The sequence below is a fragment of the Toxorhynchites rutilus genome, chromosome 2, assembly GCF_029784135.1.
Source record: "Toxorhynchites rutilus septentrionalis strain SRP chromosome 2, ASM2978413v1, whole genome shotgun sequence".
NCBI lineage: Eukaryota > Metazoa > Arthropoda > Insecta > Diptera > Culicidae > Toxorhynchites > Toxorhynchites rutilus.
In genome coordinates, this window is record NC_073745.1 from 60,177,692 (window position 1) to 60,205,404 (window position 27,713).

The following is a 27,713-nucleotide window of genomic DNA, read 5'->3' on the forward strand; positions in this document are numbered from 1 at the left end:
GATGGAACTATCTGCACAAAAAGCTGAATGCACTCCAGGAAGGATATAAATAAACAGCATTTTCGAAGCAATATTGGAGGGGTAGAGTGTGTGTATATGTGAAAATACGAAAGTATATGTGTGAATATCATCACTCCTTACAATCGTCATACCCACAAACGCACGAGAACGGAAGTTACGAATCGTTCATTTGGAGTGTACGCATAGCATTTTGTAATTTTGGTACAGTGTGCGATGAAGTGTTGCTCTAATTTACTCCAAACTTTGATCGATCGGCTAGAAAAAACGGCTGAGCGTATGAATATCAAATATTCACAGGAGTTTAGGAGATACACTATGCTTCAATTTAACTCCAATTTGTTGCAATATTTGCAAAATTACAGAAGATTTTCTAAAATAGTATAAAAAAGTAATTTTGACACTTTTTTAAAATTGATGGAAAAAATCAAATTATTTTTTTCGATAAAGCAACAAATAGGGGGTCTTCGTAGCCACATTGATTGCGCGTTCGCTTAGTAGGCGATCGATCGTGAGTTCAAAACTCAGGGCCCTCATTGACAATCTTTGTGTTGTTACAGAATAGCTACGTCCACGCAACAATCATCAGCGATGGAGATCGATCCACGGTCGAAATAAGATCGATTCATCTATACAACTGCTCTGCTCTGCAAGACACATCGGGCTGCTGTTCTATAAATAACTCAACAATGATCATTCAACTGTCTCCGCTGTTCGGTGGTCCAACTGGATAATGGAAGAACAGAAAGAATACTCTTACGCCTAAATGGCTACTGTGTGAATGTACCATATGTAATGGTATAGAAGGAATACTGGCGAATGGCAACTGTGTAATGTGCTAATTATAGATATGATAACCATGTGACATGTACACGATTCAAATTCGGCTCTGTTACAGCTAGATTGCTAATGAGCTTTAAATAAATAAATGGGATAAAAGCAACAAATTAAACTTATACGGAATTTATTGGAGTTTTCAAAATTACCTCTCCATTTGCGATGTGATAATTATTTATTGAATTACTAGCTGACCCGGCAAGCGTTGTTCTGCCATATAATGTATTTCTAGAGGATATTTTGGTTGGTAAAAATAACGAATATACTTCATGAGAGTTTGTATGTTATCGTTCAGATCTATCAAATTGATCTAAATGATGATTTTCACAGCGAAACATACATATGCGTATCTCTTATTTTCGAATTTCTCCTTTTTATTTTGAATATCCTTCCTATATATAAAGATGTGCATAGTCAGTTTTTTCGAATTTTTCAAATCATCTCAAATATTTTCCAGAGTACTCTATCATTCTAATTTGGGTGAAGACAAACTCACAAAATATATGGACGACGAAGATCTGATCAGCCGTTCTCCCGTGATGATGAGTTATACGTACGTGGGAAAAACTCTCTTTTATATATAAAGATGTATCATCAAAGATTAAGGTGTAACTTTTCATTCAAATAAAAATAATCTTTGCATGTAAAAGTCCTACATGAATGTTATAGGAATCAAATGGAAGCTGTTTAATAAGGTTGATTGGATTTGTTATTGAGTTGGTTAGCAAAAAATTGTGTTAGCCTACAAAAAGGTTGAAAATACAGAAAGAAATCGATTTTAATTACTCCCTGATATTTTTGTCCACTACATCTACATACACCCAGATAAAAAATGTTCATAACATATTCCAATACAAGGAAGTTTGAGCTTCAAAATGATATACATCCCATCTTGATAGGTTGATTTTTCAAGAAGTTGAACTGAGAGACCAACATAGTTTAAAATATTGATCAATACATGAATTTAGAAAAAGTCATAACATCATTAAAAAATATAAAAATAAATTTCAACTTTTATGTCTTTTATGTCTAAAAAAAAAATACAAATAAAAATACTATATTTCATGCAAATAGATGTATTTATCATGTACTTGCAATATTAGAATGAAATATATTTTATTATCTGTATTTTTTTTCGAATTTTTATATTTTGACAGCTAAACATCACACCGGTCAAAATGACCGGTTTGGTAGGAATAGGTATATAACAAATGTTCGTGTTAAGAAATCACGAACAGTACATTGATAACAAAATGGGCACGGATAGCGCAAACCGTTTCCCGCAGTATCTCAGTCCACTTCAACTAACCTCAATGTCATTCGTGTTCGATTTCCCCGTTTCATGAGTGAGTGACACTGACAGATATTCCCATGGCGCCGATCGATCAGCAGAACCGGCGATCCATCAGCTAGCCGGCGGCGAATCACCCCGTTGGGGTGAAGGGCTTAAACTTGGTGACAAGTTTTTTTTATCATTCATTCGCCGATGCGGATAATATTATCCAGGGGGAAAGGGGGACAGGGGGACGCACACCTTCAACAAGTCCGACTGTCTGCGTCAACTGGTCTAGTCTACCACTCCCCCGCCGCTTCACATTGGCTTTCCCATCCCTTCCACTTTGAATAATTACGAGTGCGCGCCTTCCACCCTTTTCTGCCGCCGCCTTTCGGAACCGAACCCAGAGAGTGGGAGGAATCCATTTTCATTAATTCTTCCGTACGAAAGCGTCCCCCGCACCGCACGGTGGGCACCATAATAATGAGTGCGGAATTGTTTTGTGTCGGTGGAGTTTTTATTTCTGTCCTGAGTGCGTCTGTCCGCTCTGACGGTTCCATTTTTCCGTCGTTCTCCTTCATTGGAAAATTGAAATGAAATAATGAAGTGTAGTTGACAAACCGAAGGAAATGCGATTGCGGGGGACGCGTACCCTTTCACCAGTGAATGGAAATATCAGGAAGTACAGAGAGAGGTAGTATTTTAATTTTGCTTACATATTTAACGAGCTGCCGCACGGCGGCTACTTGGGACGGGGATGACGGTTTCTTAATGGAATAATTATGAGCGAATTATTTCCCCGGAATTGATTTAATTAAGTTACGATCGATTACAGAACGTGACAAAGAAAGGGTGTCCTCCCTCCCGAACAATCCGATAACGGCACGAGTTAAACCGTTCAAGATTCTGAAAGCAAACTCTCAACCCAACGTTGTTCAAAAACATAAGCCGACGCCAGAGCGTCTAGGGAATCATCGACCCTATAGGGTCACTCGGTCGAAAAACAAAACCAAAGCAAGAACACCAAATGCCGATCACATTCCAGAGTGGCAGATTTAAACACATCGCACACAGCTGGAGCGTTTCTTCAATCTTCAGTTGGGCCGGCCGATCTTCGGAAGAAGTGCCAACAGTGATCACGGGCTTCTTTTGTTTTGTACCCGGGGATCTCTCTGCAGTGTATCTGAAGACCACAGCGCGCTGGGTCCCAATAAGAAGAATATTAACGAATGATTCGAACGCAGCGTGAAATTTTTATCATTTTCACACTTTAAACGTGTTTTCACGCCTTCCCAAGGGGGGAGCTCGCGCGTTCCGGAGAAGCCGCGGAGAGCGCGATCGGCCGGGTCACGAAATGTGACCACCCTATCTTCCGTTCCCGCTGAGGGGGAACCGGGGGCCTGGAGTCGGGAAGGAGAATGAATTCATCTTTTATTTTTGGAGGGATTAAAATTAATATGCTTTGAGTTGGGAGATTATTTTTGACTGTTCCTTCTGGTTCTCGTTCATTAATAAAATGAAATTATTATTTATGGTAGTTACCGAATTCTTTCTTCTCCTTTCAGTCCTGGATTTGGCTTTTACACTTCAGCCGGGGAGAGCCCATTGTGTGGTTAGTGTTTTTACTTCACGGTTCATATTGTTTTCAAAAGAGAGGATTTTGGCTGGGATCAGAAGTGATTGCAGCAAATATTTTGAAAATTGAATCATTTTTATGGTGATTTGTCCACACGGCTGGGATGGGGACTTTGGGATGGTTATGAGTGTCTTGTGATAAGATGATGATAAAAAATGTTATGTTTTCTGTCTAATAATCATAGCCTACTTTTGATGAGTTTCCATGAAATATGATTGCAATCTTTTGAACTATTCTCGATTCACATCATAACAATATATTTTCTTTTTACGATCAGACACAGGGAATGCTTTAATCCGTGTTGGTACAATTGGTATTGGAATGTTCTGTCTGTAAATCAGGAAAAAGTGGTAAAGGATGAACTGGAACTGTATCAGTAAGTTTACTACTGAAACAAGAACGACAAAGCTTAAAAATGATCACAGTTTGTCATTTTCGAAACAAATTACTATAACATCAGTATTGTGCAGAACGATCTTATCAAGAATGTGAAAAAGATAGAACAATAGGTGAAGAAGGTATCTTCACTCTGTCGCAAATATACTGAATTTCATCGCTTCTCAAACGCGCAGTTCAGTTTTTGCTATTATTGCAATTTTACATCTATATATATATTGATTTCTGTCTGTCTGTCTGTTTGATTCTTATGGACTCGGAAACTACTGAACCGATCAACATGAAAATTGGTAGGGGATTTCGGGGCCGAGGAAGGTTTTCGTGATAGTTTGAGACCCCTCGCCCCTCTCTAAGGGGGCGCTGCCATACAAATTAAACACAAATTTCTACATTACTCGGGGAATTAATCAAGCAAATGAAACCAATTTAGTCATTTTGAGGTTTAAGGATGCAATAAATGATTCTATGGTGGTTAGACTCTCCACCCTCCATACTGCCATACAAATGAAACACAAATTTCTGCATTACTCGAGAATTAATCAAGCAAATGAAATCAAATTTGGCATGTGGAGGTTTTAGGGTGCAATAAATGTTTTTACAGTAGTCAGATACTCCTGCCCCCTCTTTAAGAGGTGGCTGCCATACTAATGAAACTCAAATTTCTGCATTACTCGAGAATTAATCAAGCAAACGAAACCAAATATTGCATGTGGAGGTTTTAAGGTGCAATAAATGATTCTATGGTGGTTAGATACTCCTCCCCCCTCTTTTAGGTGGGGCTGCCATAAAAATGAAACATATATTTCTGCATAACTCGTCAATTAATCGAGCAAATGAAACCAAATTTGGCATGTATAGGCTTTAGGGTGCAATAAATGTTTTTACGGTGGTAAGACACTCCACCCCCTCTCTAAGGGGGAGCGGCAATACAAATGAAAGACAAATTTCTGCATAATTCGAAAACTGATCAAATGGAGCCAAATTTTTTCATGCGAATGTTTTAGGGGACACGAAACGTTTCCATGGTGAATAGACACAGGCAATAACATAGTGACAAGTGCTGTTAGTCCATTCGATGTTTGAGCTAGCGAAATTGATCTTTGTTCGAAACTGGAAATGGATTTTAATGTGATGAAACGCACTCCTATATCTTCTTCTATCTATACTCATTAAAAAGTATCGCCGAATGTGTTGATAAGAACAGAACTCGAGGAAGGAGTTGTCCGATTTAGGGCTGTCTTTATTCTATCGTATTTCCTGTATAAAATATTTATTCCATGTAACGGACAAACATGTTGAAAAACAAGTGGTTGAAAAATCTTGAACGAGAATTGTGTCTGAAAATAATCTGATATTATAATGATGGATTTTGTTAGAAATACAAGGAATTTTATAGTAAAAAGTAAATTCTACGGGGTCCATTAGAAGATCAATCAATGAACAGTTCTGCGATTGGACCCTTGAACTTGCTCATAGTAAGAAAACGTGAATGTTTGAAGGTATTGATAACAAAAAACAAATTGTGGGCGGGACGAAGTTTGCCGAGTCTGCTAGTAATGTATAAAATAAAATAAAATTCCAAAAATGTTTTTTTTTCCTTTTTTAGAATATATTGTATTCATGTGTTATTACCAAGTAAACTCATTGATTGTCCCGTCTTTTTATCAATTTGTACCGTAATTTGAGTATAATGAAAAATATGTTTTTTTTTTCAATAACACAGTGCTAGAAAAATTATTTTTATAAAATCTGATTTTTATCATCATTTGATTATCATTTTTTCTAGAAACAGAATATAAAATAACTATGTAGCTACGAGTTTTATCAATGCATTGCAGAATAAATTCAAAATAGCTTCAAAATTGCGCCCAAAAATGGTGTTTTTTCGAAGTCATCTCAGCGTGATTTCTCTAATTGGAAGCCTTTTGAAGTTGTTTAATATTTTACTCCTAGGAAAAATTACGGCATAAAAAAGCCCAAAGCCCTAAGAAAATTAGATTTTTAAAATCTGTACGGTTCGTGTAGAACAGTTGTATAGTTTTTGTGATTTCGTCGGTAAACAATATGCTAAATTGCTTGACCATGTTGGCACACAATAAATTTTTCTTAGATCTTCAAACGCAAGGATTATTAGTAGAACGTATAATATTTGATGGCGTTTTGACGGATTGCGCACCTATTTTGTTTCAAGGGAAATGTCCTGATAGGCTGCCCCATTTATTTGAAAACCTATGCCTCAAACTATGATTGCTTTTCACCAGAGACCAGTTGATGGACTTTCAACCACTTACTGATCTGTTGCCAGAAACGATGTATCTGTCACTGAGTTTGCTGTCAATCTTAATGTTTTTCTGTGTTTCTTAAAAGTTAAAAGTTCTTAAAAGGAAATAAGGAGGCTAAATGTCTTTAACCCCTTCCCGTACGATTTAATTTTCAAAAGAGCGGACCAAATGCAAACGCTTCGATGCGTTACGCATCTAGTAATTTCACTACTCTGCTGAGCGTCTTAGCGCTTTGTGATATGCAAGCGCGCCACGAGAGAGACTCGATATTGTACGTTTTGGCACAATCATTTCATATCGAGTGAGACTCGATGTTGTACGTGAAAGGGTTAAACTGTGAAAATTTTTTACATTGATACATGGAAGTCCATGAGAAATACAACAGTTCGAACGGATAGTACAGAGTCTTTTCAGAAGAAACGCTCACGCAACAAATTTTAATATTTTCTACAAAATGACTGATTTTTATTTGAAAAAATGAAAATAAAGCATATTTTAGGACATTTTCGATGTGTCCGATGTGTTCATGTTTTTCGATAACGCGTTTTAAACGGTGAACAAAATGCTTCATGCACAACTCTAACATTACGACTTCGATGTTGTTGAAAATCCGAGTTATTTCTTCTTTAAGTTCCTCCAATTGTGGCTTATTAACATAGCAACGGTCCTTCACGTACCCTCAGAGGAAGTAATCGACGACGAGAAATGTTGAAATTCTTACCATAAGAGGACAAAATTTCATTTAGGCTTCGGTTGCCCGAGTAATACAATTTCACTAAAAATACATGTTCTTGTACATTGTACATCTTGACACTAAAAACCATCCGATCAAACTGAACGAGTAGCCGAATATTATCGTCCCGAAGTGGGAAATGCAGTATTACCATCGACGGAGCGAAAAAAAATTATAGGGAGCTATTCGATTTTTTTGCGTGAGCGTTTAATCTGAAAGATCCTGTATATCCGAAAATCAGAGAGGTGTTATTTTTTGTTTTTGAGTTATTATTTTTCAAATTTAACATGATCTGAGTCATCGTTCAATATTCCTATGTGACTAGACTAGACCTCTGCGACTATAATCCAACCTTCCCGCAAGGCTGATATTTTAGGCTTCTTGGCTACAATAGTTCAAATGTTATGATTTTTTACAAAATGTCATTTTTAAAAGTAAGGGGATTTTTCCACTGGTTATGTTTGAAAAATCATATCTCAAGAACGAAAAAAATCATTTCTGATATCGAAATATGCTATGTAAAAAATCTTCAGTTTTCAAGAAAAAATATAACAAAATAATGCGCCCTCTAGTCCAATACCATGAAAACAAAAAAAACGACACAAAAAACGACCCCCACAGTCAATAATTACAAAGGTTGGGGGTCTCCGTAGCCACATTGGTTGCGCGTTCGCTTAGTAAGCGATCGAACGTGAGTTCAAAACTCAGGACCCTCATTGACCATCTTTGTGTTGTTACAGAAAAGCTACGTCCACGCAACAATCATCAGCGATGGAGATCGATCCACGGTCGAAATAAGATCGATTCATCCATACAAAGTGGAAAAAAAAAGATTTTTCGGACCCTTCAAAATGGAAATGGACCCCTTACTTAAATAAATTACAAAATACGAGTCTAATGTTTTGTGATAAAGAAAAAAATATATTAACGAAAATCTGAGAACCACTATATCGGTTTGGCATAGAATGGCTGTATATATACCTATATTTTTTATTTCTTGAATATAAAAAAAAATCAAATTTTTGAATCATTCTCTTAAAGTCAGACAACAACATTCTAATATAAAGAATACATATATCTGGAAGATTTCAGGAGGTCATCGAGGATCATATTTGATGAAAAAAAATCCGTCTACGCATATGATCGAATTTCAACTATGACAGAATTATTGAGTTTTTTTTTCGGATTCTGTCTGGAACTGACTCTACTTCAGAAAGTACAAGCTCTCAAACCGCTCTATAGTTAGTACTTTGACACTCATTCTATCTTATTAAATTTTGTTGCAATATCTTTTTAAGCAATTCCTAGTGAGCTTTTAGTTAGAATCTTAAAAAGACGGGTGGGTAATGTCGGGGCGTAAGCGGAGTGACGTAGGACTATACAAAGGGGACAGCTTTTTCTAAATATATATTTTAAATATATTGTTTTATTTTCTTCTCCTACGTGAATACCTACCTATCTACCTGAAATATGGATTATTTTACTGTTTACTCTTTATGAACATGTTGGGAGTTTTGAAAAGAACCTTTGGTGTTGTGTTTTTGCGTTTCTCATTTTTTTCTCACTGTCTTATAGTTGATTCTTGATTTTTTTCTGAAGGCTTTGTACTTATTAAATGTTCAACACCGGGCATCTTTTGGCGTTTGCACATATCGTACAATCAAAATGATCGCTGTGATAGGGAATTCATAAGTGGTCATCAGCTCATTCACTATCATATATTTCACTATTGAGCACATTACCATACCTTAAATTGTAGTTTCGGAGACGAATGAATTGTAAGATTTGTAGTATCCGCAAACAAAGTTAATAAAAATGAAAAAGAACTGAGGTTTTGGAGACAACTCTACGAACTGTCGAGTCTTTTTCCTTCTTCTACCTGCTGCCGTTTTGCGATTGCGTTTGCCACTCGCTGAAACTAGTTGTTGTCACCGAACCGAATGTGGTATGTTCTGTAGGCGGGTTTTCTTATTGTTGTGAACAGCTTTGCAAGCCAACTCGAGCACTCCGACGGCCGAAACTCTATAATCGCTGTTAGGTATACTGGTGCTCCGGCACCAATCCGTTCGGCCTAGTTACCCTTGCGGAGCAATCAGTGAATGCGACCAACAGGGAACTGGAGACCTGCACGGTTCGAGTGGGACTTTGCCTTTCCCTTAACTTGTCCTCCTTTGTCACGTCCACACGTCCACGTTGCTGCTTGTGTTGCTTTGTTGATGTGATGCGATGCGATGTGAAACGATGCCGTACAACCACACTGATTTACGGTTTGACAGAGAATGATACATTTTTCAGCGGATCCGCGCATTTTGTACTTTAGCGGTACACGTTCATAGGATAGAGACAAATCGGCAGACTCAGTCAAAGGGGCGAGTCCAACGAGACGAACGAATGAGCGTTAAAAGGCAGCGATGGCAAAAAAAATATATTCATTATGATTCGCTCGTTGGATACACATGCAGTTGTTTCTAACAAACACGAAGGCACCGAAGACTAGTGGAAAAGCCGCCAAAAAGTTCGGCACGGCGCAGAAGAATAACTCGGAAACCGACAAGAAGAAGGAGAAGTAATCATATGCTATCTACATCAAAAGGTGCTGTATTAGGATCATTCCGACACCGGTTTCTCATCGAAGGCGATGAGCGTCATGAGCTTCGTCAATGCATCTTTGAGCGTATCGTAGCGGAAGCCCCGCGTCTGACCCACTACAATAAACGGTCAACCATTACGGCGTGGGAAATTCAGATCGCAATCAGTCTGTTGCTGCCCGGTGAACTTGCACGCGGTTTCCGAAGGTACCAAAGCGGTGAAGAAGTAAACCATCCCCAAATAAAGAGCGTTTTCCGACTGCTAATTCGGAAGCAAACCCTAAAAAAGGTCCTTTTCAGGACCACAAAATCATCTTTAATCTAAAGAGTTTATTGTTTTGTTTTCACTCGATATCCCCATCATGTTCGGCTAAACCTTCCTGTTTAGCGACTGCGTTTGCCACTCGCCACATGATTCACAGTTGGAAAATTTCTTCCCATCCAGCTTGTGACATGTTGTACAGTAAATTATATTTAATGAGACGTGCCGAAACACCACTCAGTGTCGCATTAAAGGCGATTTTAACCTGTAATTGAACATTTGCGATGACAGTGGTACAGTGTCGACTTTCAATGTGGGTTCATAATTTGGACCTCGAACTCTATGTTTACAAAAATGTCCAACTAAATATGTCGCATTACAGGTCCGTCCAATTAGCTGAATGTCGAACTAAATGTAAATTACTGTACTTTCAATCTGGAAGCAATTTAAGAATTGGTGAAAAATGAATAATCGAGAAAGTCCCCAACCATCAATAAGCTCAGCACTACTGCCAAATTCTCATACTCATCATATCCAAAAAAAAACAAATTTTGAAGAAATCAATTTGTGTTTTATTATTATGTTGGATAATATTTTAGAATGCATTGAACTGTATTTCGTAAACTCTTTTTTGAAAGGTTTAATGGCCCTGATAAGCGCCCTGTTTTATGGAATGGATCAAATTTGAAAAACATAGTACTCGTGGTTTAAAAAAAACCATTTCGAACGCCCTCGATGCCGCCTTGTTCTGGATTTGCCACCAGAGCAGTTTGTATAAAGAACAAACTTTTTTCTTCTGCTACCTGCTGCCGTTTTGCGATTGCGTTTGCCACTCGCCACTCGCTACAACTGCCTGTTGTTGTCTTGATGTCCACCGAACGGAATGTGGTCTGTTCTGAATGCGGGTTTTCTTATCGTCGCGAGCAGCTTTGCAAGCCAACTCGATCACTTCGGCGGCTGAAACTATATAACGCCGACTAGGTGGACTGGTGCACTGGTACTAATAGCTACCCTTGCGGAGCAATTGGCAGACCAACACGGTTCGAGCGGGATTTTTCCTTTCCCTTCACTTTTCCTCCTTTGCCATGTCCAGACATAGCTGCTTGTGATGGTTTGTTGATGTGGTGTGGTGCGAAACGATGTGGTGTACGGTTTGGATGAGAATGATCGTTACGGCGGCGGAGCGGGGATTTTTAAGCTGACTAGCTGGCTCGAGAATTATGCATGTGTGAGACTGCGACCATTTTTTTTTCTTTTTCTTTTCCAATCGTGCATCATTGTATTTCGCTGCTACTCTGGTTGCCCGTTTTGGTCGGTACGATTCGAAGAGCACAAAATGGACCAATCAAAAATGGGCACATAGTGCATTCGGACAAGGCTTGATATTTCCCAATTTTTCAATTATTTATCTCAAGAAAAATGAAATGTTATTCGTTATGACAGATGCGTAGATATATTTCCTATCAATTGATGCAAAAACCTTTGCGATCTATTGAGAAATGCTCGAGTTATAAGCGTTCCAAATCTTGCATTTTTTCCTACTTGTTCAGTGCCTAGATTTTCATTTCACCCCCTATATCTTCCGGTTAGACGTAGTCCTACGTCAAAAACACGATTTTTACTCCACTGTATAAGTATTAAATATTAAACTCAATTTTTCAGTAACATTTTTTTACAGTGTGTTTTAAAGGTTATTTTTTTTTCAATGAACTATGATTTTCCAGCAACTTTTTCAAACATCTTATTTTTATCAGATGTCTTGATTATGAGTAAAGATTTTTAGAAAAAATGATTAATGATTTTGAATACGCCTTTTTAAATATCAGTCATAATTTGTATTGGTCATATGATAACGAAAATCATGCTTTTGGATATCATAAGTACCAAGCTTCAACAAAATCGAAAAGGGTTGCGTCAAAATTAGCTGTTTTTCGGCTGAGAGGGCGTGGAATTACTTGGTATACAAAATCAGTTAATTTTTTTGACGTAGGACTATGTCTTACATTAAGGGTGCCAAATCAGGAAACAGGTCACGTTTTTTATGAAATAAAGTTAACGTTAATAAATATTTTTGCTGCGAACGGATTTTAACGATATTGGTATTCGTTTTTATCGTTATCGGAAATTTACTAAGAGTTATTTAATATGCTATACATTACAATCCCATAGTCTGTATATGGTTTAAATTGATGAAAATTTGAAGCATTCCCATTTCCCCATACATTTGTTCTGTCCATTTGTGTGCTTTCCCCAAGAGAGCTGTCAATAAAGGGTAACTTATGCAGCCGCTAGAATAGAAACAACGAAGGGGGATAGCGAAAAGAGAGTATTTGCGAAGTTAACTCCACATCGGCTCTGTTTTGATGTTACAAGCTCCTAGCTTTGTTGACGGCTTTGTTCGAGAATCGAGAAACGTTTTTTTATAAACGGTCATTCTCGCGATGTTTCATTTTTATCGCTGCAACTGTGTGCATCTGTTAGACGCGTGTCTGATGCTTGTTGAATGGCGCGGCGCGGAGGTTGCCTTTCGTTAAATCCTCAGTGCAATGCGTGCATTGATATAAAGAAACAAATTGCGACATATGACCAATTAGTGTATTGTTCTCGCAAAGGCAAAAGAGAATCGTTGCTTCTCGAAATGATCCTAAAAACCACGCAAGTTTGAGTTTACTGTCATCATATTGATCCATTCATAATTTAGGCTTGCTCCAGAATATTTCCTTTTCTTGGGCATTTTAAAAGTGTTCACCTCAACACACTCAACACAGAGAAACATTATTTCTGCTATGCGCGAAAAATATAGCATAGACACCATAAACAAACTGCAGCGCGCCAAGCGGTTGCCATAGAAATCATGTGGACAAAACAACATTAGTGAATCGGACAACACATGATCAGAACTGGGGTCGTCTAAATGCGTTAATTACATGGTTTAGCTTTGTAAATCTGATTGCACAATATTTATAAGTGTAATATTCCAGAAAAGGTCTGAATGCGTGCCAAATAATCATCTGGTGATTGATTAAAAGTTAGCTCAAATGAGGGGATTTCTGTCTGTCTGTCTGTCTGATTCTTATGGACTCGGAAACTACTGTTCTTATGATAGTTCGAGACTCCTCCCGCATTTCCAAAGTGGGGCTGCCATGCAAATCAAACACAAATGTCTTCATTACTCGAGAATTAATCAAGAAAATGAAACGAAATTTGGCATGTGGAGGTTTTAGGGTGCAATAATTGTTTCTATGGTTTTGAGATATTCCTCCCCCCTCTCAAGCAAATTGGTCAAATTTGACATACCAAGGTTTTAGGAGACACAAAACGTTTCTATGGTGAAAAGTCACTTGTTCCCTCTCTCTGAAGGGTGTGGGGGTGGATCTAAATATCAAAAGCTTTGAGTGAAATTGAGATATTGACAAATTCTGCATCGCAAAATGTTTGTATCAGTATGTTCTCAAATGCTTTCGAAGACAGTTTGTATGTAGAATTTGAAATATAAAAGTTAGAGCAGAAAAATTGTTTTTTTTTATTAATGGTGACACTAACGCAAATTAGGAAAAAGGCGCTATATCGGTTATTTCAAGAGATAGAAATAAACTTCGTTCTACAAAAATATTTCAAATAACTGGAACTATAACATTGTCGAACTATGTTTATCTCTATCTATAGAGATAAGAAAGTTAGATTTTTTAGTTCATCGAAAATGTTGGTCACCTTATTTTTGGTAACAATAAAATGAGCGCTCTATAATACGTAACAACTTTGTCGAAGACAGTTTTTGTCTAGAGAATAACTGTCGAGCTCTAATGGCTAATTTCCACTTAAATGCATCTCCTGAACAATTGTGCACTGTACATGTAATAGCCACTTAAACTTCACCTTAACGTTGAAAAATTACATTTCTTCCAGAAATAAGCCATATTTGAAATATAAAAAAATATTTTTTCCCAAACTGTATATAATCGAGTCCGACCTGTACTAAGACTCATGTCAAACTCAAGAGGAGCTCGCTCATTTTTTGGTGAATCAAGTGAATCAAAAACGGTTGTAGTCGGGACGCAGTGAGTCGACGTAACGATGGCCTAGCTTTGATTTAGTCGATAGAAACAATAAAATTTCTTATACATTTAAAAAATAATAAGCAAAACCCATAAAAAAACACATTTTTGAGTTTTTACTTCTAAAAGGTTCTTAATTCCTACAATTGTCATACTTGAGATATACATAGAACGATTATCTTCATCAAACATGACCCTTTATCACAGCTTAAAATATTTGCACTTAGTAACCAAACATAATAATTTGTATATGAATTTATATATTTTTTTTATGTAAGAAAGGTATTTTCAGATTTTGATAGTGAGAATCAATGTTTAAATAATTTTATAATATCCAAAAAATATATGTATATGAAACATACAATAATAGTGATAGTATATAATCGGGACCACCTTGTATTTTTTATCAACTAGACTAAAATATTTAGTTTATAATAGTCCAAATGGCATTGTATTTGTTGATAAATAAGCTCCAAATACTACAGAGATTTCTTCTATTCGAGACATAACTAAGGATCTTCCCGAGGCGAGAATATAAGATATACGATGCTCATCCAGCTCATCCGACTACGATCACAATGCTCAAAAGAAGCCCATTCGAGCTTCCCGGCAATCAACCTGGTACCGGCAAATCGGCAACTTCAAATTTAAAATATTCATCAAAAACAATAGCTCCATGCGGTGGGGGAAAATCACACCGCGTCTGCTGAGACTATGGGACCAGCAATATGTTGGCATGTACCCATAATCTTTTCCAGTGTCCGAAATAAACCCTTCCCTCCCTCCCGAAAAACACATCCCGGCGGGGGGTGCCAAAATTAGTAACCCGAATTTATCATCCGCTGATTATAGATTCATAAGAATCTGGCCTCGCCTTTTGTACCTGCGCGGGCACCGGCCGAAACTCTATTCGAGAAATAACACACAAACCGATCAATCGGGACAACAGCAATGATCAGAGAATGGCACCACGGGGCGAAGCAGTTAATCCCCGCCCGGTTGGGGGCTGCGGATGCGGCGGATGGCTGGCGATCAAGAAGCGAAATCATTTTATATGCAGATGAGGCTGTTAAAAATTGGTTTTCCAACACATTTTTATTGTCTTTTCGGAATTTCGATAATTAAACGAGGAATTATGAAAAATAGCCACTCTCGGGTAGCGCAACGGATGCTGTTTTCTGGACGGAATAAAACGCCCAGAAGCCGGAGAAACGAAACGTTTATGACTTATGGCTCGAGGAAGGGAATAACGAGCGGTTACTGCTGAAACCGAAATTATCGAAATATTAATTGGATGACCAACGCTAGGAAAATTTTTTTCCGCTTCTCTTAACAGCGTTGTAAAATTGCAGTACTTCAGATTGCTCAGACGCACGAGGTATCACGCCGAAACATTGGACAGCGCAATGACGCAGCTATTGTGGTTTCATTCAATCATTCCCAGGTTATACCACTTCACCTCACGCTGAGTTTTTGGGTGTTAGAGAACGGTTTCGGCTTGCTTCTTCGGAACCGTCAAAACAGTGTCTATCACGCCTCACAATCAGTCCGGGGCACAATCGGAGCAGTGTCATCGTGACCATGAACTACTATTACTGCCCGGAGAGGGCCGAGTTCCGGCGGTTCGTTGAAACACAAGTAGCGAAGAGCATGAAAGACCCCCCGCTGGGAACAATTTAAAACCCCATTTTCGGTGCAAAATCAAAAAGCAGCAATAGATCATCAGCAGCAGGAGTAGCCGTCGAGATAACCAACGTTTGTAAGCCATGCTGTTCGGTAAAATTGCTCTTTTTGTTTGGACGGTATTGTGGCAGTGCTTCCCATGTTGGTTCCTTTTCTCCCCCTGGCTATCCACTTTTCACAGCAGTATTAAAAATCTATCAATTCAACTGTTCCGTACAATTGAATTTATCGGAATTTATTTTTTTCTTTTCGCCGCTTTCAGAGAATCCACCGCCGATTGGAGAGATTTGTTAAACAAAATTTGTGGCAGCCCACCCACACCGCACGGCCAAGATGATGGATCGGATACCATCGCTGTCGATACCGGGCTTATCGCTGTCCCATCCGCTGTCGATACCAACGTCCCAGAGTCTCACGAATCAATCATCGCACGCCGCACTGAACTCGCTTAATCTGCACAGCCAAAATCTGCATGCGGCATCATCTGTGAACGCTCTGCACGGATCCCAGGGCGCATCGACGGCTCAGGCCGTGGCGGCCAACCTACACCAGAACGTGGGCGGACTGCTGAACGGGCCTAGCAACGGCAATGGGTGAGTTGCGTTCCGGTTATAATTGGAAAGTAATAAACTTTGAAATTTCAATTGATGAATTGAAACAATACGCTTTCAACAACACATTTATCACAATCACAAAATAATAATTTATTTTTATATATAAGTAAATTGTTTCTCCGAATCGAATTAATGTTTTATAGTGTACCCTTAACGTTAAAAAAAGGACATTCTTTGTATTATTACTAAATTCATCTTATAAAAGCATTATGGAGCAATTCCAGGCCGATTTAGTCGAGAACCAGCCAGTTCTGACCGATCCTCTTCGATTTTTCCAAACTTTGTACATGCTGTACAGCCACTAGCAACTTCAATTTTAATTATTGTATTATTTGTTGTTTTCGACATCAAAACTCCAACAAACACCACTCGCGAACATACTTAACAGTTCAGCAGAAAAGTTTATAAGGTAACAACTATTTTTTTGTGCAAAATTCAATTTCATTATTCAACATAATTGCCTTCGAGCGATTATAGCGATCTTTCGGTTTTTCCAAAATAGGCCTCAGTTTCGGTAATCACTTCATCATCGGTCTTGAATTTTTCGCCAGCGAGCATTCTCTTCAGGTCTGCGAACAGAAAATAGTCGCTGGGGGCCAGATGTGGAGAATACGGCGGATGCGGCAGCAATTCGAAGCCCAATTCATGCAATTTTGCCATCGTTATCATTGATTTGTGATTTTTTCATTTTTTCACAATAACAAAAGTTGCATCACTCTCAATGCGATAACTCACGGACCAATCGACCGATTGCTGTCATATTTTGACACGTATCCATTGAAAGATGGTGCTTTGTGATAGTCAAGTAGATTTTTGTAAGGGGCGCCATCTAGACGTCAACCTTATGAACTTTTCAGCCGAACTTTGAAATTTTGAAATAGTAATATATAGAATCGCATCGACGTGACGCATTCACTTACCCGGTTTAGTGTAGACTCATCATCTCATCTCCTTTCCGCTGGTTACCGCACTCACTCGTTAGTTGATTAGGGTGGTCCGTTACATCACCCCCCTCTAGCGCATATTAAGAATGGCACATTATTGGTTTCGCGCCTTTTTTCGGTTGTTGCCACTCTTATTTTATTTATTCATTTGTTTGATAGATAGCATAAGATTTTTCATCTTTTAAATTGCTACATACGGTTTGTTGGCACTGACATAACATAAAAATAAGAATAATACGATTCAATTAGTAAGAAAACAAACAAAAAATTAAACTATAACAATTATTAAAATTAATTCAGGTATTCTTTGCACTGTTTCTTGAATGTTGTCAACAATTTTTGATTTCTCATATGATTGGGAAGAGAATTCCAAAGACAAACATCTCTTACAAATAATGTTTTCCGATATAATGCAGTGGTGTGTGTCGGTAAAACATATTTATTTAGTCTGTCACTTCTGAAAGGCGTCAAATTCTCATACAAATATGTAGGGTATTTTGTAGTGCTTAATTTATGAATCAAAAGGCAAGAACGAGCTCTGATAAAGTTGTGGAATGAGTAACCCAAAAATTCGCATTGTAAATGAGAAACGCTGTCCAGGCGGCTGAGATTGAAAACGAAACGAACACAGGTACTAAGTGCGACCCTTAGTCTGTCCAAAGGGTCTCTGTGACTCTGTTTTGTTGCTCATTGTTTTTTTTTACAAAATACGTCCCGAAGAACTGTGGGTTTCAACAGGTTTCGACAGGCTAATGTGAAACCGCCCAGGTTTTTTTTTGCCATTATCAGGGTGGACTAAGGTGTGAACATCTTCGTGATCGGTTTTGCACCACTTTATAAGGCCCCTCAAATACCATGAAAATTTATTTCATCATAACATCGATTTCAGATGAGGTGTAATGTGATTTTACCGTTTGAATACGGGGGAGCTCCTTATGTTGTAAGCCAAAAATGCGGGGAGCGCGATAACGCTCGTCTTGTTTTATGTTTGTGACCTAATCAGTTATCTACGATCATTGGATGTTAGATTAAAATATAGCCAAACTGACAAAATTTGCTCCGCACTCAAAGGGTTAACAAGTGCCAAGTCTCCCACACTGAAGAACACTTTTTGAACTTTTGAAACTTCCTCCTTCAGGATACCGAGAAAGAGTATCCGCGATCGTATTGTAGGCTCCCCGGCAATATTCAACATGGTAATCGTAAACTCTGAAATTGAGAGTTTGATTCTCTTCGCCTTCACGATAGTTGAAAATTTCCTGGAGAAGATAATAGGCTTCTTGTAGCTCATATGGAGAACAATGTTAGGGTTCATGACAAGAAGCATTCATTAGCTCCGCAAACCTTCCAATTATCTGGGGCCAAGTCAGATCATGGCAATATGTTCGATGGTATATGTTCGACAAAGTCTGGATAGCTCTCTCATTATCCGTTCGACAGGGTTGGCTTGCGAGTGTCTTACACAGGTGTGTACGAATTTAATGTCATTTATTTTGCAGTTCATCGTCCTTACATTTGAGCTCCCACACAAGATCACACAAGTTTACTTCGGGTTTCCCATTGTTTCTCATGTACGTCTCTATACGGCGTCACAGAACGAGCGCAGTTGGCCGCTGAATTCCAAACAAGGAGACATACTTGGTGAACACACCTAAAATTACTAGAATATGTTTGACTCCCGATGTCCCTGCTGGCAAAGGCGCGTATAGATCCGATGAAATGATTTGATTCTTCCTTTTGTGGTTATATACTGCGAAAGGCGTCGGCTTATTCGAAATTAGCATTTTTCGACAGTTGGTAAATCAGGATTTGTTTCACAAATACATTTATGTCCTTACGCATTCCCTTCCGATAGTACGAGGATTTCACTGTTTTGTATGTCTTGAAGATACCAAAGTGCCCTTTCCCATCATGGAAATAGCTCAGGGTATTGGTCACCATGGACTGCGGAACTCTCATCCTCCAGGAGACATCCCCGCTCATTCGCACGTAGATTATCTCATTTTGCATTTGATAAGAACTTTTTTCTCATTGAATTTTGCCGTCTTGACATATCCGTCGATGGAGGTTTATTATCTTATCTTCTTCTTGTAACTTTTGCAGATTAATGAACACATCTTGAAACTCTCGCTCTGATCTGTCTATTTTGCTGGCAATACGCCCAACGTCAACTCTGCGGCAATATTCAAAATCGTGATCGTATTGTTGAAGAAAGAATACCCATCGAGTCAGTCGGCCGTTGAGTAGTTTGCATTGTTTGCGAAATTGTAGCGCTTTATGGTCGGTAACTACGTTTACTGGCCGCCCTAGGAGCAGAGCTGCAATCCATCACCGTCAATGTCACAAAAAAAACTGACCATAGTCACTCAATTCCTCTCACGGTACGTGAGATCCAAATATTCAGTAGTGATACTCACTTTTTTGTTTCTGACACCTAACCAAATGTAACTAGTCTTGGCGTAATGTAACTAGTCTTGGCGTAAAAATTCAAAATAACCTGGAATGGGATGCGTTTATTTTGAAGCAATGCGGACAAATTTATGGATGCCTAAGATCCCTAGGTTTGAAAACCAAGTTTTTAAATTTGTCAACTAAGCTCACATTATTTAAAAGTTTGATTTACCCTCATTTTTTATCCTGCGATTTCATACTCTCCCAAGCTTCTGCATATGCCCGAGGTCGTTTGAAAGTTGCACTGAACTGCTGTATAAGATATGTTTATAATCTCAACCGGTATTCAAACGTGACTCATTTACAACACACTTTACTAGGCTGCTCATTTGAAAAATTTACCAAAATGAGGACTGTTCATTTAATATATCGACTAATAAAAACACAACAACCAACTTACTTATTCAACAAACTTGTTCCTCTGAGATCGCAAAGAGGGAAAAAATTCGCTATTCAACGATGCAGAACGTCACATTACTCGGATTCGATTTTTGTAAGAGGTATTAGTTATTGGAATGCTTTACCGCATGAGCTACAAACAATGACTTCAATTAAGAGTTTTAATAGAGGTTGTTTAGAGCATTTTTGCCAGTGAATAAGAAATGTTTTTGTCAGTCAATTAGGGATGTTTTTGAGAATGACGCACTTCATTAATCACCATATTGTATCTTGAACATAAAAGACAAATGTCTTAAGTTTGTGAGAATAAACAATAACAATAACAATAACAATAACAAATGACGGTTGGTTCCAATGCCTCTCACTGCCGATCGCTCTGTTTTCAACTTTACGTTACGAGAGCGGTGATTGTGGCGTATGATGGTAGTAGAAATGTGAGTGATCAGACAGTTCCAATCATTTTTGACAATCGCGACGGTTGTTTAAATTAGTTTGTTGAAGTAGAAGTTGTTGTTGTTGTTAGAGGTGTCTAAATTTTTCGTTTATTCGATTATCGATTAATCGTGGGGCCAATATTCGATTCATTTGAACAATTGTCTTTCAGAATTCGATTAACCGAGCGAATATTCATTTCTTGTAGTCAAAATGGACAGACATTTTTAATAAAAAATATTATGATGTCAGAATTTTAAAAGTTACATTAAATATAATTTTAAAATAAACATGGTTTTTGAACGAAATGGTATTTAAGTATATTGATAAATTTACCATTTCTTAATTATTTGCGAACCATGAAAACGATCCGATTGAAAACCGACAAGGCGTGTTTTTTTATTTAGAGTTAATAATTACCAGAACTACGAAAGTTTAGTTAATAAACGTGAGATGAACACAAAAATTTTATTTTTTCATAAAAGAAAGAAAATTGCGATCTCAAAGAATCGCTCAAAAATCATCCACTTCCATTGAGGCTTTATTGAGAAACTTCTTATACAGTGCACTGCGCCACAAACTGCGCCACAAACACTTCCAGATGGAATATATGTTTGCTTCCTTGCTGCATCCATGCCCGGAAAAATTCAACGTTTGCGTCTTCAGACTCATATCGCATTTTTTAATCAGATTCGGTACCAATCCACAGATTATAAAATTTGATAGAACGCCTTGTGATAGCAGCTGGTACACCTGTTCCCCCACCACTTCCAACTTCTGTGGAGTTTGTTCGAGGGAAATCTGATTGGCGTTTTCTCGATGGAATATTGGCCAGTCGATTTCCGGCTCCTCTTAGTTGACCGTGAACGGTTAGTGTTGTACCTTGCAAGCTTCCAGCATAAGGATAGCATAATTTTTTTCGCTAGCTCCGAAGGAATGTGCTGAAATGCAAATAGTGTTGTTACATTCAAGAAACGAACAAATGACAATGTTACATTTAAAATTTTAAGAATATCCTCCTAAGATAGAGCCGGCACTTTTATTCCCAAGCAACGACTCCTAACCGCGGGAATAACCCGTGAAGTAGAATTGGCGCACAAAATCAATCTGCACGTAGACAAATACTTTTCAATGGTTCTTCTCAGCGCATCCTGAGTATCTCCCTGGTGGCAAATATTAATCAGATGCGTAACTTGCGTTTTGTGGTAGTCCAGTTTGGACAGCTGGCGCGGTAGGTAGCGGTCAACCCAGAGAGTCATTGTATACAAAAATATTTGATGAATAATGTATACAAAAATCCTTGGTGACTTTTTGTTTTCGTGTTGGCTTTTGTCAGAATAAATGTCCTCACCTCCAGAGATGCCATTTATACACATCAACGTTTCAGATTTCGTCAAAAATCTGAAACGTTGATGTGTATAAATGGCAGATATTTTTGTAACTGCGAGAATAGCAAAGTAATGTATGAAAAAAGGGGTTTTAGCGCAGGGAATCAAGTTATAAAGAGAAGAAATACCATATCCCTGCAGTCTGCAACTGAAAATATAAGTATGCAACAGGATAGACAGGATTGTGTCGAACGGGTTTCAAAATAAGTACTAAGTACTAATACGAATGACATGTGTAATACTACGTAGAGTTGGCGAAGTGCCACTAAAAACGTTAAGGCCATCTGAAAAGATGAAAAGAAAATACATGTCTGAAAATACAAAATTCTTCAAATTGTAATTAAAATGAAACTGTATATTTATATTGTAGCGTGCAGAACTCCCAGCTACGGTTTCGCCACTGTTCCGGGGATTCTTTAAAGGCGAGTGGCTTAAGCGCCACCTCTAAGAGGACCACTCGCGCGAGATTTGCCCGGCAAAGGACCAGTCTTATAACTAGCCTCTGAAAATGGTTGAAGAATCGCTCGAACAGTGACTCTTTCCCCAAGTGTTTCCCAATAACGTTCCTATGACTTTTTGGCCGCCACCAAAGAGATCTGGAGGAAATCCGCAGATCTACCCGGGGAAAAGAAAACAATCAACTACCTTGCTGTCCACTTATCACCTCTCGCTTCAGGCGCAAAAGTGAAACTCCAACGTAAATCCAAACATGTAAATTCAACAATTATAGTATACCCGATACGAGACGCAAAACGGTTTCTCCAAACGAAAATTAACACAAATACATATATCTCATATAAACATTTATTCCTAACTATTTAACACAATACTTTCCCAATCCTAATGTATACCCTAATGTGTCCCTCGTGCGTCTCCATGAATTGAACAGTATTGTTTATTCTTCCTAAACGTCTTCTTTTTTCTCGGTGGTCACTGCATCATCATTTACCGTTCAATAAGAAATACCCACCCACATGCGCATGTTATAACGGGTTAGGGTACTCACGGTTTGAATTCAAACTGGCTCTGCCCGGAGTGCTGTTATAGCGTAGCACTCCCTTCCGACGGAAATGGCTTTGTCGGGAACTTTGACTCCAGATCGTGGGGTCAGCAGTGCGTCACGTTGTCCTCTGCGGTGTGCCGAGCCTCGAAGGATGTGTTGGTTCTCAGGAAATCAACCCTAAATAAACCGCCGTCGAACGGCTGTTCGACGCTATAAGTTTGGCTTTATAGTTTCAAAGTAAAGCTGATTTTTTTACCTTTTGGAGCTTTATTTCAAAGCACAGACACTTAACGAAACCTTGGTAAATTTGAATTTCTTCGTTAATTTACACAGCAACAACTATTACACATTTTAAAGAAACCGTTTAACACAGAAACCTACTTCAAAAACACACCGCGACGCGATTTCAAAATCGCACTCCTGCCTCTTCCACAGATTGGGTCAAAGTGAACGAGCAAAAAGTATGACGGTTGCTTCAAACAATTAACCCTTTCCTCCAGGAGAACAATATTTGCCGAAGCCAATAAGGTTCTTTTTGAACCGCGAATTTCCCCAGACCCCCAGTCCTACAGCTAAACAAGTCATAATTGTCCGCTCTTTGTTTCAAGGTTGAGTCAGCTAATTCTCGCGATTCTTCCACGAAACCTGGCTTCTTTATTTTCCTCGCGCATGAGTGACCACTTAAGCTAGCGTCGCTTAAGCCACTCGCTCTTGTATTGGTGTGGCGGAACATGAGCTTTGCCTCGCTCTTAGATGTTGTGTTGTGTACAACAGCACAACGATTTCATGCAAGTTATGAATATCGTCGTGTGCAATGATCGACGGGAAAAAGTCTGTTTCATTTGTACTGAGTACTTATGTTTCAGCAGAAGTTTGGCAAGTGTGATTTAAATATTTTAATTATATTAACATAATAATTCCTCCAACCAATAAATAAATAAATAAATAAATAAATAAATAAATAAATAAATAAATAAATAAATAAATAAATAAATAAATAAATAAATAAATAAATAATAAATAAATAAATAAATAAATGAAATAAATAAATCTACCAAAAGTGGGTGAATAAATATATAAATAAATTAACTAGAAAGTAAGTGTATGTACAATATTGAAAATAATTACATTACACTTAACAGAATATTTACAAGAAATGTTAAACACTACAATACACAAATGTACACCTGTTACAATATCTGGCATCCCTGGTCGTGAAGAACGAACACAAAGAGGCGAATGTTATGAATATCGCCAAACACCAAACCATCAGCTAGACTTTTGAGTGTCGCACTATTCTGACATTTCAGCAACAGGACACTCACCAAGGAGCTCGAATTTCTGCTGTCAAGTAGAAGCTCACCATGTGTTAGTGTTGTGATAATACTCTTCTCTCACTATTGGACTGGCTTTGGGATGGTCACCAAAGATAATCGTAGTACAAAATTTGTTGATTATCTTTGTGTGAGTACCATCACTTGATTCTCACGACAAATCGCAGCTCTGCCTAGGAGGTATTACCTCCATTTATCTAGTGCGCAGACTATAGCTAAAGCTTCCAGTTCTGTCACGGTATAATTAGCCTCTGATGCATAAGAGATGACGCGGAAATTCCCTTGGTTGTCTTTTTGATACAATACACCTCCAATCCCCCTCAACGAAGTATCCGTCTGAACATGGAATATTTGGTCTTGGTTAGGGTATCGTAACATCGTATAGTCGAGGAAGAGTTCCTTCAAATTCCTAAACGCACTCTGTTGATCGTATTACCACGTCCAATGTTGACTCGTTCGCAATAAATCGTAGAGTGTTCGAGCTATCATTGCAAAATTGAGCGCGAATCTCGCTACATAGCTCACCAAACCAAGGTAACTTCAAAAAAGCACTTACCGAGGTAGGGGTAGGATAGTTGTTGATGGCTAAGGTCTTTTCGGGATCAATTGATATCTCTTTCTATTCCAATCATATGTCCTAGGAAAACCTCTTGACCTTGGAAAAATTACAATTTGGTGCTACTGACTTTAAGCCCAGCATGTCTCACACGACAGAATAATCCTGATATGTCTCAAATATTCCTCGAACGTGGTAGATTGAACCAATAAATCATTCAAATATTTTTCCGTGAACTCTAGGATCACTGGTCCCAGAATAAGATCCATGGGCCATGAAAAACTTGCAAACTGCAGTATTTAATCCAAATGGTAGGACATTGAAAACGTTTGTTTTTAAATCATACATAAATCTGGTGTATTTCCGTTGTTCCGACATAATAAGGATCTGTCAGTACGAATCGGTCAAGTCAATAGATGAAAAATAACCTTGGAAGTTCTGGAGAATTTCTTGTATGTTCGGCAGCTCTTCATAGTCATTCACCAGTACTTTATTCAGTCTACGGCATCCAAACATACTCTAACGTCGCCGTTTTTCTTGATCGCAGTTACTAGTGGGTTGGACTTCTGGATACCACACCCCACTGCTCCATTTGGGCTTGTTTTTCAGCCACTTGTGATTTCCGAGAAAATGGTATTGGGATTTTTTTTTACCGGAAGGGTTGTTGATCGGTAACCAAAATCATGTGAAAATATTCGTTCGTTAAGTCCGGCTTCTGTTCCGAGAATTTTTTGCGAATTCGTACAGTAGTTGCTTCCAATAATGAGTCTCTTCGGTAGGTAGTTGAACTTCAACATCATTTTAATATTTATGCGTCTCATCCTCTTCGTTATTGTTGTAATCGATCATTGCTTCACAAACTGATATGAGTTCAATACAGGCCCACGTCTTGGTGGCCATTTTGACGTCCACTCAGAACGTAACATCTTTATGTTTAATTCTATGTCTCTTTTCATCCAGGTGTATCCAAACTTTATATTCTTCCAAAAAACACTACCGAGAATCATTCGGTTCACCAACTCCTTAACAATAACGAATGGTACGTCTATCCATTGGTCCTTAAATTTGATCGCCTTCGGCCGATTTCCATAGTTAAATTTATTCCCAATTATTTTGAAACCAGTACTGGTACTAAGGCCAAAAAACGCTATGGAAAGTTTTGTAATAAAAATCCGCAATCGTTAATTTGAAACAGTTTTCAGCGGGAAATTTCAAAACGTAGCTTCGGAGTGAAGATGATCAATCTATATTGTTCATGATTTTCTATTGTGAAATGAACAAAAATTTATAGAAAATCATTGATTTTTTCACCAACATGGGTTTGAGGATACAAAAACCTAATTGAATCCACCTAGAGGTGTGGTCATGCCTTTCCATATCTCGATCTAAAATTTATCTGCGGTTTATCCAAAAATCATTCGAGTTATCCTAATGTGGCCAAAAACTCTTGAAAAGGTCACCAATGAGCTAGTTTTGACAAACCAAGAAGTTCGATATATAATATGATGGGATTCGGTTATGGTTATTCGCGGTGCTTAGGAGTTTAAAATTTAATTGCATATACCTCTGGAAATTTATGTTTGTTTTCAGTAGTATGCTTGAGCAAATTCACCCCGGTGATCAATTTGTCCCCGGATGACGGTATATCGAAAGTCATAATTTTTTTTCAGAATCATAGCCTGATATTCTACTGCCTGATTCGAATACGATGTTCCATGGACTTTCTAGGAGAAATAACAATTATATTGTTAAAAACATACTCAGAAATTGAATTTAATATTGAAAATGTTCATACCTCATAACAACAACCCCTTCGAAATTTTGACGTAGGGCTACGCCTTTCGGGAACATATTGGGGGTACAAATTGAAAAACCAAAATCGATCGCATCGTGAAAAATGTCCAATTTCAGACGCTTATTGTTTAATCGTTTCATGATGGATTGATGCGATTTTTGCGTCAATCGATTTCGGCACTTCATAACAATTTTTCACATTGAATAAAATAATACATGTCATGAAAATAACTATCGAACGATTAAAAATCTCAACTGTTATCCAAACGGAAATACCTCATTCTGATTGGTTGAAATCGAAGATACAAGCTTTCTCTTGTACAATTTCTCAGTCATTTTCTGAAAGATTCACGAGAGTTTTGCATCAATCATTTTGAACACTCACTGTGAATGAATGCATAAAATAATTTATTTTATGAAACTACAGACTGCAAAACGCATTTGGCCTCCCATTTTTATGTATATGGATAGAAGATATAGGAGTGCGTTATTTCGCCCGAAAGTCCCTCTCCAGGGCCACCAAATTTTTATCAAAGAGTTTTTAACGATGTAATTTTTGAAACATATCCAAAATCAGCATGCAACAGATGGTCTAAAGGTATCCTACGTCAACTATGCGGACGTGTCTCGGACACAACCCTCCTGTTACTTTTTTTTTAGAAAATGATTTGGTTTCCTAGAGTTTGAAGGGCTAGTGAAACGTCGTTGACTGCACAAAAATCTAATTTAAAAAAAAATAATGAAATTTCGAGCATTGTATCTTTTTTGGAAAAAGTGTTACATGTAATCAATTCTTTATGAGTAACTATACAATTACTATTATTTTTCTTAAGGGTAAAATTCTCAAGGTATGACAAATTTGTTATAACAAAACCCATGTTTTTGAAAATTTTGACAAAATTCTGATAGATTGGTTGTAATGTCTAGCTGCAGTTTACATTTCCTATATATTTTTAATAAAATTGTGAACAAATTGTGCTCAAACATCCATTCCGTTTCACATGCAACTGAATTTCCGTGAGTCGATACTTT

The 27,713-nt window shown here is 38.0% G+C and overlaps 1 protein-coding gene across 3 annotated transcripts in view; it reads left to right on the forward strand.

Moving 5' to 3' along the window:
- Window positions 1–27,713, forward strand: part of LOC129771529 (transcription factor sox-2) — a 222,051-nt gene that overhangs the window by 53,818 nt on the left and 140,520 nt on the right. For all 3 annotated transcript variants that reach the window (XM_055775273.1, XM_055775275.1, XM_055775274.1), the window contains exon 2: window positions 16,029–16,359. In XM_055775273.1, coding sequence (XP_055631248.1) covers window positions 16,100–16,359 — 260 coding nt within the window. In that variant the 5' untranslated portion in view covers window positions 16,029–16,099. The remainder of the gene's footprint in view (window positions 1–16,028; window positions 16,360–27,713) is intronic.